Genomic DNA, 18,014 nt, shown 5'->3' on the forward strand with positions numbered 1-18,014 from the left:
AAATAAATAAATAAATAAATAAATAAATAAATAAATAAATAAATAAATAAAATCTGATATATATACATATATAGTGATGATGGATGGTATAGGATGCTGTATTGATGATTTTACTATATACACAAATACCAAATATTATGCTGTACACTAGAAACTATGATAATGTTATGTATCAATTATATCTCATTAAGAAAAAGAGTACTTATGCTTGGAAGTCTTGAAGTTTTGTCATATCGGACGATCTGTCATTATCTTACTAGTCCTGAGCTGTTGGTATTACAGATATCATCCAAATTCTTTCATTATGTCTTAGATAATAACCAAATACAAGGATATACTAGCTTTAAAAAGCATTGTGCTCACTTGTTTCCAGTTGGTATAAAGAATAAGGGGAGAATGTAAGATTATGGCTGTAAATTCACTGGACTGGGAAAAAGGTCAGTAAGGACACAGTGAACTCAGCCAGTTAATATGCTGCTAACCACAGCAAATCCTAATATTGCCATACTGCAAGACAATGGTAATACATTTTTAAGGGGCTTAAATATTGTTATGTTCTTAGACCAATAATTATATATTTAAAAATCTATAGGAAACAATCCAAAAATAGTACCAACAACCATGAAAACTCTGTACCGTATTCAGTTATTTTTATAAGAAGAAAAATTGGAAGCAACCAATAATATAAGAATGACTAAGTAATTATAGTATTTTCATTGGGTAGAATATTATGGAGCTATTAAAATGGTGGTTGTAAAGGTCATACAGCAACATCAAAAAGGTAAAGTATAATCCTAACTGAAAATAAGACACAGAATTATATGCACACTATGATTATAACTATGCAAAACAAAATGAAAAAACGTTCATAGAATTGCAAGCATTGCTGGTAGGAGCTGCCTTTTGAGATGTCTTATTAGAAATGTTCATATCATTTGATTGAGTAATTCAACTTCTGGAAATATATCTTAAGAAAATTATCCAAAAAAAAAAAGAAAGAAAGAAAAAAGAAAAAGAAAAGAAAATTATCCAAAATGAGAAAAAAAAGGCGGGGGGGATGGTTAGGAAGAAGAATTTTTTAATACATCTCTGCAGCTTTTTTTTTAATTTATAAAGAACTAAAAACAGCTTAAATGTGTAGGAAGAAAGAGATAGTTAAATAAATTAGAGCTTATCTGTCAGAATGTTATACAGCTATGAAGAATGAATGAAATTAATGATAAATTCATAAATTTAAAAGGCAGTATTCATTTTAAAAGCAATATATAAAATAATATTGACTATATGATTTAAAAGTACATACAGATAAAAATATACCAAAAATTTAACAGTGTATTTGCTAACAATATATAAAAAAATTAATAGTGATTAACAGTGGTTACATAACAGAAAATTCTTTTTTTTAAAATTTTTTTTTTAAGATTTTATTTACTTATTTGAGAGAGAGAATGAGATAGAGCGAGCATGAGAGGGGGGAGGGTCAGAGGGAGAAGCAGACTCCCTGCTGAGCAGGGAGCCCGATGCGGGACTCGATCCCAGGACTCCAGGATCATGACCTGAGCCGAAGGCAGTTGCTTAACCAACTGAGCCACCCAGGCACCCATAACAGAAAATTCTTAATGCCCATCATCGTTCTTATGCTTTTCTATATGTCCAAGTTATATACAATAATCATAGTAGTAGGTATTACTTTGATAATCAGAAAAAAATTGTAAAAGCCTAAATAGGAAAAAAATTAAATATCTATATTGGCACTGTATAAGTATGGTTGATTAAGGATTGTGTGCTTGTGTTTCTAGTTTCCACATCTTGGAATGTAGTTATGCTAAATTTGTAATTTCAAAACCTGTAATATTTAGTAAGGGGACCCATTCTATACCTTATTTGCCTTTTGGTAAGCCATGACATTAATAATAACACTTTACATTTATGTAAGGATTTATAATTTGCAAGGTATCTCACTTGTATTATTTCATTTGATTCTCACACTTGTGTAAAGTAGAAACTGTTACCATGCTACAGTTGCGGAAATTGATTCAGAGATTAAGTGAGGTCCTCCAAGTCATTTGGCAGATACCTAACCAAGCCAGTGTTGAACCCAGTGGTTAAGCATCCAAATGCGCTCACGGTTTCCATGGAATCATTTTCACAATTCTCATCAGGAAGGATAAAGCACTATGCCATTGCAAACATAACACAAATGCTGTAAACAACTAAGACATTTACTGGAAGAGAGTGACTTTGATTCGTTTATACCTATTCTTTCCACTGTCCTCACAATGATTAATTTTTTTAAAAAATCAGGCTTTTAGCCTGGGTGGCTCAGTAGGTTAACTGTCTGCCTTTGGCTCAGGTCATGATTCCAGGAGCCCTGCTCAGTGGGGAGCCTGCTTCTCTCTCTCTCCCTCTGTCCTCCCCCCACACTCACCCCCCCCACTCTCACTCTCTGTCACTCCAAATAAATAAATAAAATCTTTTTTAAAAAAAGTTAGGCTTTGATGTTTCAGTTAGTACCTTTCCAACACATCCCCAATCCCTTGATATGTCCAACTAATTAAGCAGTGATACAGACTTTGCATGAAGTACTTTTTAATTAGCTACAGTGATTCCCAAATTATTCAGCCTGGGCTCAGGACCCTTAATATTCAAAATGACAATCTAGTGCATGTAAACTCTTTATTTAAATAGTGACATCTGAGATTAAGCTCAATAAAGGTTTCTATGGAAACTAACTGCAATATCAAAACTTACCAAAACACCAAAATGATCCAATTAGAAGAGGTAAAAATAAGTGATGGAAAGAGCAGCTATCGATAGTATGGAAGAGTTCATCCAACTTTCTCACATTAATTTTCATAAATGTGTCTGCATATTCATTAGAAGACTATGCAATTTATTTGCTATTCAAGGATTTCAACTAGACAAGAATGATACATGAAGTGGAAGTTTAGTTGTTCTTCAATAGCATTGAAGCCAATTTCATAGAAACACAGACATTAAAACTGAAGAGCAAGGTAAATTTACATGAATGTATACACATAGATAACGTAAACACTGCTAAAGATAAAATTCTAGGATTCCTGCAGCAGAAGAGATCAATAAAGTTCATGAATTAGTTCCAAATAGAAAAGTTAAATAAGGCTTCAGTCTTCCTTAGAACAAAGAACAAAGGGAAATATTTGCTAAGTTTGACTGCAGAATGAAATGCAAACATAAACGTATTTATTAAAGGTTGTAATCACATAAGAAGCTCTTAATAATAGCTCTGAGAGTCAAGTATAATATAAGAACAACTCATGAATGTGTAATTTTAAAAAAATTTTCTACTATGAACGTTAACCAAGTTCAGATTTAAACCTTGACATTTGGATGCACTGTGACAACTGAAGACCCAAAATGGTTTTCAAAACACACATGGCTACAGAATTCTAACTTTTGTTTTGAAAGCTTAGGTCACAAGATATTTTCTTGGAAATCCTTGCAAAAAGACATCCAAGTATGTTTAATAAGTAGTATTCTAAATTTTATTAATAAAACACAATGACCAAGTGACATATATAGCTGCACTACTAACAGACATCTCAAAATTAACCCAATCTGAAATCTAGCTCCTGATCCTTTCTGCTTTTCTTGGAGTCTTTCCCATCTCAGTCAATGGTGACACCATCTTTAATGCCTGTCCATCATTCTGTGTTATCAACCCAGTATAGACAACTGGCTTTGAATGGCACAGTGGTAGACCAAAGGGGATCTATTTTTGTCACATTAAGCAATACTGAAAAAGGACAGTGGAGAGCAATGTCTCTACGCAGTAATGATAACACTCATAAAACTTACTGTGTTAAGAAGTCTGTTAAGAAGTATGGTAGTTCCTGGGGGGCAGAAAAGGACATCCAGTGGAGTTCACCAAGCCCTGAAAAACTTGGAACAATGTGCTGTCCTTTCCTGGCATGCCTTCAGTGAGCAGTGCATGGGAATTATCTGACCCACCAGGAAATGTCACTCCTATTGACAGATGAGTGCAGTTTCTTGCCACCTATGTCCACATACACCCATGTTAGTGGTGTAGCCCTGGATAAATAACATTATCTTTTCTTCTTCAGACCTGTATATTGAAGCGAGTCATAAAGAAGAAAAAGGGATCAAACCAGTGCTGCCTACTTATGTCTATGGCTAACATTTCCAAAGCATGCTCGCAATAAAATCTCTTCCCTCTGGCTTGAATACTAGATACCTGAATTCTCAGTTTTCTTTTCCCTGACCTGCATTATCTCTTCTTACAACTTGCTCCACCAGAGACCAAAGCAGTTCTTCCAGAATATAGAAACATGAATCCTTGGGGTCATGCACACACTCTCCTCATTCTAGCTATTTTATAAATTAAGATGGCAATTCAGTCTTTGGCACTCCAGCCTTGACACCTTCTACTCTCACTCAACAAGTTGTAAGGGGGCTAGAGTTGTAACCTCTGAGTTGTTATTTTGTGAACACAAATTACCTGTGCAGATTCTTTTAAAGTTGGGATTTTCCAGAAGGTGTCCTGGTAGGCGGCACTGGAACCGATGTTGCCAGAACTCAGGGAACCAGGGATTCCTTGTATTAGTGTCCAGCCTCAGCTTCAGGAAATAATCATCAAATGACCTGACCTCTGGAGATTGCAGCTTTATTGTGATTCCCCCGTTGGCTTCCACCTCATAACCTTCAATGACTTCATCTCTGTCTGCCCATCCATCACTAAAAAAATTCAGGGATTGGGGTGGGGAGAAAGAAAGACAAAGGTCTCACAAATAGGGCTCAGCATTATGCATGAATGAAGCAATTCAGCAAGGCTGAAAGTCTATTTTATGCCAGAATTGCTACCTATCAATGACTTTTTTTTTTGTGGAAGAGTAGTAAATTCTGAAATCATAAAGTCCTGTTTGTTTGTTTTTCACAGTAGTGAAAGTGATGATGAAGATGATGATAGTAGCAATGACAAGAACTAACATTTATTGAGCATTTACTAGGCATCAGATTCTGTACTATTTACTTTTACTCAGTCAGATGTTCAGCAACTAACTGAAATCCCAGTGGATCCAGAATATGGATCCAGGCAGTCTGGCTCCCAAACCCAGTGCTCTTCAGGCCACAAAACCCATCAGCTGCTGTCCAAATCAGAATAAAATAAAACCCAGGCACTCGGGGCCTTCACAATAAGAGCTCAGCAAGGTTTCAAGGTTGCAGCCAAGACCATTATATGAGCTGCATTTATGAGGTCGAAAATTGATTTAGCTCAGAAGCATGACAACCACAGATTTTGTGCCTGGACATTGTTCAAACTTGCATCGCCTAGAAGTGATCAGATGCTTCCCCCTCAATGTTATCTCAAAATAGCAGCATTATAAGAAAACAATCCCACTCCCCAAAATAAAAATAATCCTCCTGCTCACTAAAAGGAAGTTAACTGTTTTATTCAGTGAATTCAATTTTTTAAAAAAATTTGGCCACCTTCTAGAACATTCATATCAGTCATGAGTGATGTAGCTCCAATTTAATTTAAGTGTACATATGAGCCGGGCCAAACCTCATGTGAGTGCTTTTGATCCCTTCCCAGCAGGTGCCAAAAAAAATTGCACTAGGTGGAGTTAAACAGGTAAAAAAGACTTTATTCAAGACTATTCCAATAGGCCAGAGACACTGAACTCCATTATGCTGAAACAAAAGTTGGGGGAGATTTAGGTGCTGAGATGAGCTAGTGAGCAAGTGCTAGGGGACATTGAGGGGAACTTGGTCAATGTGATTAGTGTTTGATAATTGTCATTTATCTAAGTTAAGCTCCCACCTTCCCACAGAAACTGGGAGACAGGGATTTGCTATCATTCTTGATGATTACATTTCAAAGGGATGGCTTCCAGGTCCTTAAGAAAGAAATTTCTCTGCTGTAAAAACTGGCAAGAGGCTAGGAGAAAATGTATACCTCCGAGGGACAGAGAAAGAATTTATGACAGCATTTTTAAAATTAAATGCTCTAAGGAAAGGGAAGTCAAGGGGCCCATGGTCAGGAAGAAACTCGTCTAAGGTTGAGTCAAACTGAGGAGAGGGTTAAAGATTGTCTTGGTCAAGAGGTGGATTTATTTATACCCATAGAGTCATACCCTGTAGTTTCTGGAACACGACTGTTCAGTCTCTGCCAGAGAGAGTGTTTTATCACTTGCTTCTCACAGAGCAGGGACCTGGGCCAAATATATATGGCTGACCATAGTTCACCCCTTGTTAAACTGAGATCAATTGGAATAAATGTATCCTCCATTTAGCTGAGTTAATTGGTGCAGTTCTGTTCCAGAATCTTCCCAGTGAACGATACAGGAGCTGTATTTTCACAGACCAAAAGTTGTAGAAGGTATAGCTGACTTAACATGATCCAGAACTGAAGGGACCTTGAGGTATAGTGTGGTCTAACCAGCCAGATCAGAGAATGATTATATGCTTCTTCTAAATCCATTGGGATAGAGATTTTACAATCTTGCACAGACCTTTCCTTCCCCCCACATCCCCCCATCATTTTCTTCTTTCCTTCCTTCTGTCCTTCCTTCCTTTTGCATTTACCTAGATACTCTGCTATGCTCAAGATTCAGTTAAGAATGAGACACACTATCCTCTTCCCCTAGTGTTACAGACTTGTGGGAAGAACAGACACCAAACAAGAATTACAAACACTGTAAAGGTAAAGAAGGAAAAGTGACCAGTACTGCAAGGAGGAGGGGCTTAGGGGTTTAACTTAGTCAGGTGTGTATGTATGTATATAAATGTGGGTAGAGAGAAAGTAATTAGGGATGACTATCCTGAGAAAGCTATGTCTGAGTTGAGACCTAAAGGATGTGTGGGCATTAGTCAGATGAAGAGATGAGGAGGGACTGGTATAGAAGGTTCCTGGTAGATTATCTAATATACAGGAAAGAGCATGGGCCATTCAAAGAATTTGGAGAGTCAGTATAGCTGTAGCATAGAAAGAAGTATAGCAGGAGACAGAAGTGTGGGCATAAATTCTAGCTTAGTTATCATTAGCCTAAGGACTGCAGAAGTCTTCAAAATGCTGTAAGCCTATTACATAATAAGGCCACTGCACTCTGCCCCCTGGTGGGGAATGACCTGAGTCTTTCTAACAAGCCCTGTTCTACTCACCATCAAATTGGATATGACGGCCTGTCAAATTGATTTTAAAAAAGAAGACAGACTCTTTTATCTTTCTATATGCTCAGTCTACTTAGAAAGGCTTGAACTAGGTTATTTAGATTTATTCACATTATATCATAACTATATTTATAGCAATTTGAAGACCTGAACTATAGGGTTAAGGGTAAAAACAAAACCAGTTAGGCTTTCAAAAAATTCTGTTTATGAGTATATATTTAAAATCAAAATGACTTATAATTTGAAGGAAAAAAATTCATTTTTGACATAAAATTTAAGCTTGAAGTGTGTTTCTCCCCAAGATTTAATATTATGTGAGACTTCTCTGTGTGTGAATGTATAGTCTGAAAAAGAAACCCACAATTTTTTAAGTGTATGAAATGAGCCCTCAATACTGTTTATTTGCATTTCTCTTTTTTTTAATCATTCCCAGTTTATAAAAGCAAGTATCATGTGTCAGTGGTGGAAGCAGAGAAAGTGTGACCTCCTGCCCTTTTGCCCTCCAACACAGAGGAGCACATCATGGGAGTAAACCTGAATATAGAAAATTTGAAGTCAGATGGCTTAGTGGGGCAGAGCCTTAGATCCCCTTTGCCATTGGTTAAAGTCCTTCCTCCTAACTATTGATGACCTCATTCTAGAAATTAGAGTTGGTATTAAACCCAAGAAGTCATGAAATCAAGGAGAACCAGGATGTGACAGAAAAAAATATTCAGCTAGGATTGGTTGGTGAATACTTTTGAAGGGTTAATCACTAGATTTTTATATGAGATCTTAAATCTATCACAGGTAAGGTGTTAGGGAATGCTAACAAAAAGTTGCTGAAAAACATCCATAAAGCAATTCTTGGTTTTTATATATTTAAATCATTTTGTTTACAGACCACTTGCCAAATGTATTTACAGAGAATTTTAAAGGATTTTTGTGTTCAGTTGTGTTGGGACTTTTTACAAGGATAGTGTTTTGGTGAATTCTCTGTGAAGCATACTTGAAAACAGGGAGGCAGCAGCTCTCCTGATACCTGGTTTGGATGTTTACTTTTGTTACTGTTGTTGATAGTGGTGGTAGTAGTGTGAACTATGCGACCAGAGATGACCTGCAAGCACCTGCTCACCCCAGGCTTCTGCAGTGAATCCTGCTGCACTGGGTGCTGAACTCTATGAGGCATATTCACAGCCTCCAGCAGCTTCTGCTGCCCATCTGTTCCCCAATGATGAGTTCCTTTTCCTATCTGGGGTCTAGAAATAAAGCTGCAGAATGTGGATAAACAAGGTGAACATTTAACAGACAGCTACATGTCTTTAAGTATTCCTCACAAAACAAGAATCCTTGTTCCTTGTTCCCCTCAACAATTTTATACAACAGTTCTTTCACAAGGCTGTCCTCGTCCAAAAATCATTGTTCTAGTCCCTGTGAAATTCCACAATCCCAACCTGAATAATTAAAAGATTTCTTCCACTGAATAAATTCTGATGGAAACAATAGGAAAATATTATTTCTAATTCCACCAATTATAACTGGACAGGGGCTGCATGAGTGTCACTTTTGCATTATATAAATTAAAATAATTTAATAAGCAAATTGACATTAAAAAAAGAAATACAATAGTATTCATTTAAAAATTGTTTAAAAACATTTTAGAAAAACATATTTATATTCAGTTAAAATAATTACAATCTAGGGAGCAAAGCAGTTTGATTTGTGTTGAGTACAAGTAACTGTGTGTACCTGAAAATAAAGCTATCATTCTTTTAAAATATTCCAGAGATTACCATATAAGCAAGAAAATAAGAAAAGGATAATAAAAGTATTTTCAAAAACATATGTAAACAAGCACAAAATTCTATTAATACAATGCTAACCATACTGATAAAGGCTGAAGAAATGTCACATGATGCAATTTAAATCAAGTGATGTCAATTATGGGACATTTTGTGGCGGTAATGGCAGCTTTTTCAATAAGAATTCAGACTGGCTTTCCTCATAAGAATCCTGTATGAGTTGGGCATTTTGCTTACCGCTACAGATACATTGCTAAGTGGTACAGGCAAGGCCCCTGCTCTCAAGGCAATCACAGTGGTGGGGAGGACTAGCCGCTTAATACATAACAGCCACAGGGAGTTGTGGCAGCTGATAGGAAAGGAAGGTGGGCTACACAGAAGCACAGAAAAGGGGCAGGGTCCTGTCAAGGGAGGTTTTGCCCGAGGAGAAGTAACATCTAAGATGAGACTTAAAGGATACATTGAAGCTACACAGTAACAAGGGAGATGGAAGAAAGGACCAGCTCAAGAAAGTACAAAGTTATCAAACAGCCAGGTGTTCGGTTTGCTTAGAGTGTGCCAGTAAAGGAATGAGGTCAAGCCAGTGAGATCTAAAAGAACCTGAACGTCCTTGTTAAGGATTTGGGATTTCATTTTTATGGTGGTGAGAAACTATTCAGATTTTAAACAGGGATATGACATGATTTAGGTTTGTTTTAGAAAGGTCATTCTAGAAAGTACTTAAGAGTAGAGGTTCTTTGGCTGTAGAATTCTCAGACAAAAGCTATGGAAACACACACACACATGCACACACACAGGCTAATCACATTGTAATATGAAGGCAGGTGTTGATGGTGTGGAGGCGTTGATGAACCAGGAATTGGGGTAGTGGTCACAATTAGTCTATATTTAATTTTAAAATTAGTTGCTGCAAACCGACCACAAATATAGAACTGACACAAAATGTAGGTATTTTTTATTTAGTTATATAGCACAGGCCACTTAGAGGTCCCTCAGCTCACTGAAAAACAGAAGAGAGGATGAATTTTAAATCACCTTTGGTTGTCCTGTACTGCTAGAATTAGAACTCAAACAGAAGCCTTACTTCTAGTACTATGGTATTTGAGTAGAAAAGTGACCCAGGAGAGGAGGGAACGGGACGGCGTCAAAGGGCAAAACAGCAAGAATGAAGGGAATTCTCAAGAAGTGGAAACTTCATGTAAAGGAGATCAAGGTCAGATCAGTAATTCTTTATTTTTCATCTTTTCCTCACCCCTACCCCCAGTTCAGTCCTGGCATCCTGAGCCTGAATCATCTGCCACCTGGAGAGACTATCCTCCTCTCCTAGCAGAAATGTAAAGCAAAGATGACAAATATGGCACACAACCTTGCAAATGTGGAAGCCATTTCCTAAAACTTCTACAAACCAATTTTTCATGTATCAATGACAATTTTAAGCCAGTGTGAAACAAGGTGGGCTGATGAGGGGAATTTCCGTGGACAAGTAGGTCTTTTCTCTTCCTTCAAATTCCACTACCAAGATAGCACCCCATTTTATCTCTCATTCAACTAATCCTGAGAGACAGTGTGAAATAGGAATTGGTTATTTAAACTTTCCAAGCCTCTGTTTCTCCACCTATAAAATGAGAGGGGAAATGATACCAACCTCTTAGAATTGTGTGAGAATTAAATCGTATGATCCATGTGAAATACTTAGCACAATCTAACACATGATGAAATCTTAATAGATGTTAACAGTTCTTAATCATCAATCTCCTCATGATCCAACCAATGTCTGAGCTATATGTACATATGGGAAAGATTTCTCTACAAAAGCACTACTCACCATGTGGTCCAAAGATTGGTATCAATTCATAAACTGTTACCAGTCAAGAGGAAGTAAGAGACTGAGACTAAGCATTTAGGAAAATCTAAAGCAGTTGCAAGATCTAAGAACATGATAGGTGGACTCATGTCTTGCATAGGGTATAAACACATCATTTTACAATTTATATGGTGAACTGCCTGTAGCTCAAGTTGTATGCATGCCATATGCAGTAGAACCATGTTACAGTGTGTGACATTTCAAGGTTGCTTTGCATCTGTAACCCAAAAGTATATAAATATCCAAGAATATATTCTTATTTATTTTTATACATGTTTTTACAATCACTTTAAATTTTAATCAAGCCTATTTTATAATCAATCCTATAAGATTAACTTCTAAATTAGGGAAATAAAATTCATATTATTTACTTTAACTCCAATTATATGGCCATACAAGCTTCACTGAATTTTTATTTATTTATTTACTTATTTATTTTATATATATATATATTTTTTTTAATAAGAAAACGTATACAATCTGCTGAATGTGGCAACAGTAGTATTTGAATGTGGATAGTGGAAATGATTCCACGAAACAAGGGCAAAAGAGTTCTGATGAAACTTACCTGAAATATGTCAGCTTATATATTGAATTTGGTTTTTATCCCTAATTGATGGTGAAGTGCTAAAACCATAGTGTATTATTTATGGAGTTCTTTTACCCAATGAATTTATGAAATCATCAAAATTTACTAATCATTTATACACAAAACATTAAAAAATTAAATTTAAAGCCAAATAATTATTTGAAACAAACAGTATTAAAAAGCCAATAGAAGTCTACGTTCAATATTCTACATAAAACATTAGTATTTCATGGGTTCTTATGAAGTGGCATTTAGGCTTGCTAAGACTAAAATACACATACAGTTGCCAAGACATTATTGAATGACTGCATCAAAGATATTTGCTTAGAAATGTTTGCTGATTCTGGTAAAGAAAGTAGCTCGTTTTACTTTCTGATGCATCATAGCTCAGTGATTTCTGAAACTGCCTAATGATATGGAAAACCAACTCATTGAATAAATGAGGCTAGCAAAGCATTCTTCAACTGTAACTTGACAAATGTGCAGATAAACTCTTATGTGGCAGTTCTTTTAGTATGTGTGCAATTTGAAAATGAAGATTTACATGAAGAAAGCTCTGCTCTTATTTAAATTCTCTTTTAGTTTCAATGCTGAGAAGCACAACTAGTTCTAGATATGATAAAATTATGAAGAATTACTTTGTCAAAAAATGTGGTTGGCAGTTTATGTTTTGTATAGGGGTGTGTTCTGATGCTGCAACTGCCAACAGGGAAACATTCAGGAGTAGCTACCCACATAGCTTATGAGAGAATGTAACTCAATGCAATGGTTTCTTCATTGAAAATATCTTGATTTAAAAAAAAAATCAGCTGAAGTAAACAACCTTTAGTGGCAGTACAAATTTCGAGTTAGGTAAGAAAATGCACCGAAGGTGGTTTTCACTGGCCCATCAGAACGGATCGTTAGCATTTTTTCCAAATGCTGTGTTCTGTGACTTAACATTGGTAAGTTGAAATTATTCATGATGGTATACTTCAAGGAAATCAGTAAATGCTACAAATTAGGGCTTCTGTTTTATTGTCTTTTTTCCCCACACAGCCCGTTGTGATAATATGGAACCTGACCATAAACAGCTATTATTGGTATTAATGGGCAAAGTTATATCAAGAGTGAACTATAGAACACAGTTGGTGTTTCTTCAGGATAAGAAATTAGTTTGGTCTCAATATTTAAACATATCAATAGGAAAGACTAACTTGCCCTATTGACTGATATCTGATATATTTAATGATCTCTGTATTTACTGAAAAGAAAGAATTCTTTTTTTTTTCTTTTTTACAAATAGGAGCTAAGGTCAAAGGGCAAAATTAAAAGTCAGAAACTTTGAAGAACATGTTGTTGTTTTTTTTTATAGATTGCTGTACCACAATTTTAATTTAAAAAAATTGTCGAGTAGAAAATGATCTCAATATTATCATCTGCAGAGTGATGTCAGCAAATACTTCATGAATTGGATTGCCTTTGTCTCCTTGGGCTGCCATAACATAAGACTACAGACTGGTGGCTTAAACAGCATAAATTTATTTTCTCATCGTTTTGGAGAACAGAGGTCCAAAACTAAGATTCCAATTGATTCAGTTTCTAGTGAGAGTTCTCTTCCTGGCTTGTAGACTATGTCCTCACATGGCCTTTCCTCAGTGTATACATATACACAGTGTGAGAAAAAGAGAAAACAAGCACTCTGGTGGGTTTTTGTTTTTGTTTTCTTATAAGGACACTAACTGTATTGGATCATGGTCCTATCCTCATGACCACATTTAACCTTAAGTATCTTTCTAAAGGCCCTATCTTCCAAAAGAGTCACGTTGGAGGTTAAGGCTTTAACATATGAATTTTGAGGGGACATAATTCAGTCCATAGCAGATGGAATTTTATTAAATTTGTTATTCATTTAAAAAATCCTTATATAAGAAATTGGAAGTGCATCCAGAATTCTTTTATTTCATCAACAGATAATTCAAATTGAACTAAAAAGTTACAGGATAAATTACTGAAATTAGCTAGTGATTAAAGATTAAAGATGACTTTTGAAAATAGAGCATCACTCACTTCACTTGGGATAAAAAATTTTAAATGAATACCCCAAACTCACTGAAATTGCTATAAACTCTTTCTTCCATTTCCATCAGCTGACCTCCGTGAGGCTGGTTATTCTACTAGGAAAGTTATGAAAATTAAATAAAGAAGAGGGGTACATATGCATGTACCATGCAAGTATAATTGTTAACCCAAAACCAGATTAGATAATTTAATAAACTCATTTATCATATTAAGATTTTAAATATTGATATGCATGGTGTTTGTTTAAAGTGTACATATAGGCATTTAACATAGGAAACTTCTACTTCACTTATAACTTTTTTTTTTTAAGTAGGCTCTATGCCCAGTGTGGAATCCAACATGGGGCTTGAATTCATGACCCTGAGATCAAGATCTGAGCTGAGATCAAGAGTTGGACACTTAACCAACTGAGCTACCCAGGCAACCCACTTAAAACTTTTTATTTACAATTATAGAACATCTAAAAGTTCTGAGTATAATAGTAATTTTCTCTATTAATCACCTGGGCACACACTTTCAATGGATAATGAGCACTGTTTTGGTAATTCTTTCCTCCTTTGTTTTATTTTTATTATATTTACTGAAATGAGATTTTATGTCTGTTAAATCTATAATACAACTTTGGGCTTGTATTCTGCATGTCTTCATGCTGTATCTGACTTCCTAGTAATTTTTCTTTATTGTATTTTACCAAAGTACAATTCCTAACTAGATTGGAATTTTTAAAAAAAGAGAGAGAGAGAAGAAGAAGAAAAAGAAGATAGAGACTTCGAGAAGCACCTGTTCTAGAAGATGTTAAGGTAAATTTGTTAGAAGTTGTTAAGGTAAAGACTATGCTAATTAAACAGTTCAAAAAGGGACACCTCAAAACTCCATCTTGATGCTCATGGTAAATGAAACCATGACCACCAAGTAGAGACTTTTCATTTTGTTGAGAGGCTGTGATGGTTTCATTCCTTAGTGCAAAATTTTACAGATCTAAATTACCAATCTTTGCTCTCTGTTTTAAGTCCCTGGTTGTTTTATTGCTACTGAATCTTTATTTCTCATGTCCCTATGCCAACCGAGTGAGAGGCTGCAGTTTCCTACATAATTGTTAAGAACCAACTGAAGAGAAGCAAGAGACCCATTAAAAAAAGAATGCAACAAAGGGCCAGAGTGATTCTGATTAAAGCATAAATCAGATCCTGGCATTTCTTTGCTTAAAATCCACCAATGTCTTTCCTTCTCCCCCAAAGCCTTTCAATGAGTACCTCAAAAGACCCTATACACTCTGAGCCTGATTTCCTCTCTCATCTCTGCTATTCTAACCTTTGCCCTTCTCCAGCCACACTGACTGCCCTACTGTTCCTCAGTGAAGAAGGATGCCCTGGCCTTAGGATCTTTGCACTGGCTATTCTCTCTGCCTAAAATTCTGGGATTCTCTTCACTTGGGTATTTTCATGGCTCACTCTTTCATTTCCCTCATGTCTGCTCAAATATCACATTTTCAGAGAGATCTTTCTCTATTTAAAATTCTGTCCCTTCTCTCTATTCCTTTTTTCTCATTTAAACTTATCACTACCTGACATACCATATAAACATATTTTCTTTATCCCTCTAGTAAAATGGAAGCTCCACATAGGCAGAGAGGTTTTTACCCTTTTTGTCCACTTATGTAACCCCAGCATTTATAACAGTTGTTGGCTCATACTAGGTGCTTATTATATATTTGTTAAATGAATTGAATTAATGGATAAAAATCTATGAACCAATTTGAATTCAAGAATTCATAGAAAATAACTATAACAGTGATAAGCTGGACATGGCTTAAACCAGCTGGCAAGAATCCATTGTTAGCATCTGTTCTCAGCTCTGTATCAAGTAACTTCATGTCAGAAAGTTGAAACTGGCGATAGTGAGCATACTTACTTCATGGGTATATCAGATTTTCTAACGAAGTACCACAAACAGGAAGAGTCACAACTGAAATTTATTCTCTCAAGTTCTAGAGGTTATAAGTCTGAAATTGAGGTGCCAGCAGGACCATGCTCCCTCTGAGACTCGTGTGGATCCTTCTGTGAATCTTCTGAGCTTCTGATGGTAACCATCCATCCATGGCACTCCTTAGCCTACAGCTGCATTACCCCAATCTCTGCCTCTGTGGTCACATGGTGTTCCCCTGTGTGTCTATGCCTCTGTGTCTCTTCTACACTTATAAGGACAGCAGTCATATTGGATTGAAGGTCTGCCTTACTCCACTATAATTTCATCTTAACTAATTACACTTGGAACAATTCTATTTCCAAATAAGGCCACATTTTGAGGTATTGGGGATTAGGAATTTAACATATTTTTTTAGAACACACAATTCAATCCATAAAAATGAGCAACACTAGAAATCAAGGCTTTATTGTTCTGCTTTGTTTCTTTTTTTTTCTTCTAAGATTTTATTTAGTCATTTGACGGAGAGAGACACAGCGAGAGAGGGAACACAAGCAGGGGGAGTGGGAGAGGGAGAAGCAGGCTTCCCGCTGAGCAGGGAGCCTGGAGAGAGGGAACACAAGCAGGAGGAGTGGGAGAGGGAGAAGCAGGCTTCCTGCTGAGCAGGGAGCCCGATGTGGGGCTCGATCCCAGGACTCTGGGATCATGACCTGTGCCAAAGGCAGACGCTTAACAACTGAGCCACCCAGGTGCCCCCTTTGTTTCATTTTTTAAGAGAGCCAGTTGTTAAACATTTACAGCATACCACTAACTAAAACATGCTGTGACATTTTCTCTGAAATTCAGGATTAGTTGTAAACTCTGACCTACCTGTTAGATTAGCTAAAGGTGATTTAAATGATTATTGTTTAGTTTTAAAATAGATATAATAGAAATTAAAAGATATTATTTTTTAAACAATTTATGAAAGCTATGGTTATATAATTTATACACTTGGATTACTTTATTTTTTTCTCAAGAGCAGATAATTACATGCTAAGGAGCATCAAAAAATATAAAACACACAGAAACTGACCAAAATGGTACCAGCCTAATAAATACTATTAATTTTAAAAAGAAGATTTATAGTTTATGCCTGCAGTTATTTGAATTTGGGAACAATAATTATAGCTTTTACATTAGAATTAGATATGCACACTTGTGTATGCTTTAGGTCCCTCAGCTTTGAGTTGTTCTTAATGAATTGAATTGTATCTGGGACTTAGTACATCATTCTAATAATACAGGAAAATGAATACAAAAGTATCATATATTTTTTATTTTACATTCATATAATTCATTTAGAGTAACTTTTGACTCATTGAAGAACTAATCTAGATCCTCCAACATTAGCTGATACAAATCTTTTGCATTCTTTCATTTAATAAATATTTACTGATATCCTACTTAGTGCCAAGCACTGTTAGGACCTGAAAATACATTAATGAATAAGACTGAAAATAACCCTGCTCTCATTTAAATTCATAGGTTGGACTTCTATTTCTAGCCTAAACAGAGTAATAAGTACCAAATTTACTCTTCTGTGTGAAACAACTAAGACACTGGACAAAATATATGAAACAATGGCTCTTCAGACATTTTACATCAGGCAATGAAAGACGGTGATCTCTGCAAGGTGAGCAACAAATAAGATGAGCCTTACAATATTTTGAGTGCACTGCTTGGAGGTTTGCAAATCATGGCTCAGAAGCAAGCAGGGGAGAGGGGAATAGGAAGGGATAGACTCAGGTACAGTCCAGTGGATTCACTGAGTTGAGTGGACAGAGTTGTGAGTCAGGAAAAACCAAGGTGGCCAGAGTCCACAGGGCAAAGCACTGGAGAGGGAAGAGCTGCAAAGACAGAACAGTCTATAGTAATTCTCCCAAAAGTATTCAGTTGAATATAGACAGCTCAGGCATGTGATGAATTTACTTAAGGCTGAGGAAGCAACCAACTAAGAAAATTTGAGGGCATAGTGCCTGGAGGTCACATACAGTTGGAAATAATAAATGCTCCCAATAGCCAGAACAGAAAAGTCATGTTTCACAGGAAGATGGCTAAAGTACTAAGAAGGATCTTGCCTCAGTATTTGGGAAAAACTAGCCATGGACTAAATGCTACTCTGGTCTTGGCTAACAAAGCTTAAAAGCAAGATGCAAAAAGACCAAATTATTTCTAAGTAACGTCACCTCTTACCATAAGTAGCTCAAGAATATTTTTAAGAAATATAAAATTTCCAGTGTCCAAGAAGGTAAAATTCATAATGTCTGCCATCTAATAAATCTTACACATAAATTCATATGTAGAGTGAGGAGGAAAAGAAATATTAAAGTGACAAATAATGACAAAAAGTTATCATGTGGTGATATAGGTTAGTAGAGGGTTTTTAAAGAGTCATGTGAAATAAATGAAGAGGGGTATATTTTACCTTGGGTGGTCAGGGAAGCACCTTTGAAAAGATAACACTTAAGTGGAGCTCTGAGCTGTGTGAAGGCATGATCCATGTAGCGTTCAGAGGGACTTTAGGCAGCTAGTGCAAAGGCCTTGAGGTACGAATAAGTAGCTATGGCTGTACATTGCTCACTTG

At 36.1% G+C, this 18,014-nt stretch overlaps 1 protein-coding gene across 3 annotated transcripts in view; it reads right to left on the reverse strand.

The window, feature by feature from the left end:
* GRM1 (glutamate metabotropic receptor 1) overlaps positions 1–18,014 on the reverse strand; it is a 415,932-nt gene that overhangs the window by 102,924 nt on the left and 294,994 nt on the right. For all 3 annotated transcript variants that reach the window (XM_021693412.1, XM_021693413.1, XM_021693414.1), the window contains exon 3: positions 4,499–4,734. In XM_021693412.1, coding sequence (XP_021549087.1) covers positions 4,499–4,734 — 236 coding nt within the window. The remainder of the gene's footprint in view (positions 1–4,498; positions 4,735–18,014) is intronic.

Source organism: Neomonachus schauinslandi, chromosome 8 (genome assembly GCF_002201575.2).
Source record: "Neomonachus schauinslandi chromosome 8, ASM220157v2, whole genome shotgun sequence".
Classification (NCBI taxonomy): Eukaryota; Metazoa; Chordata; class Mammalia; order Carnivora; family Phocidae; genus Neomonachus; species Neomonachus schauinslandi.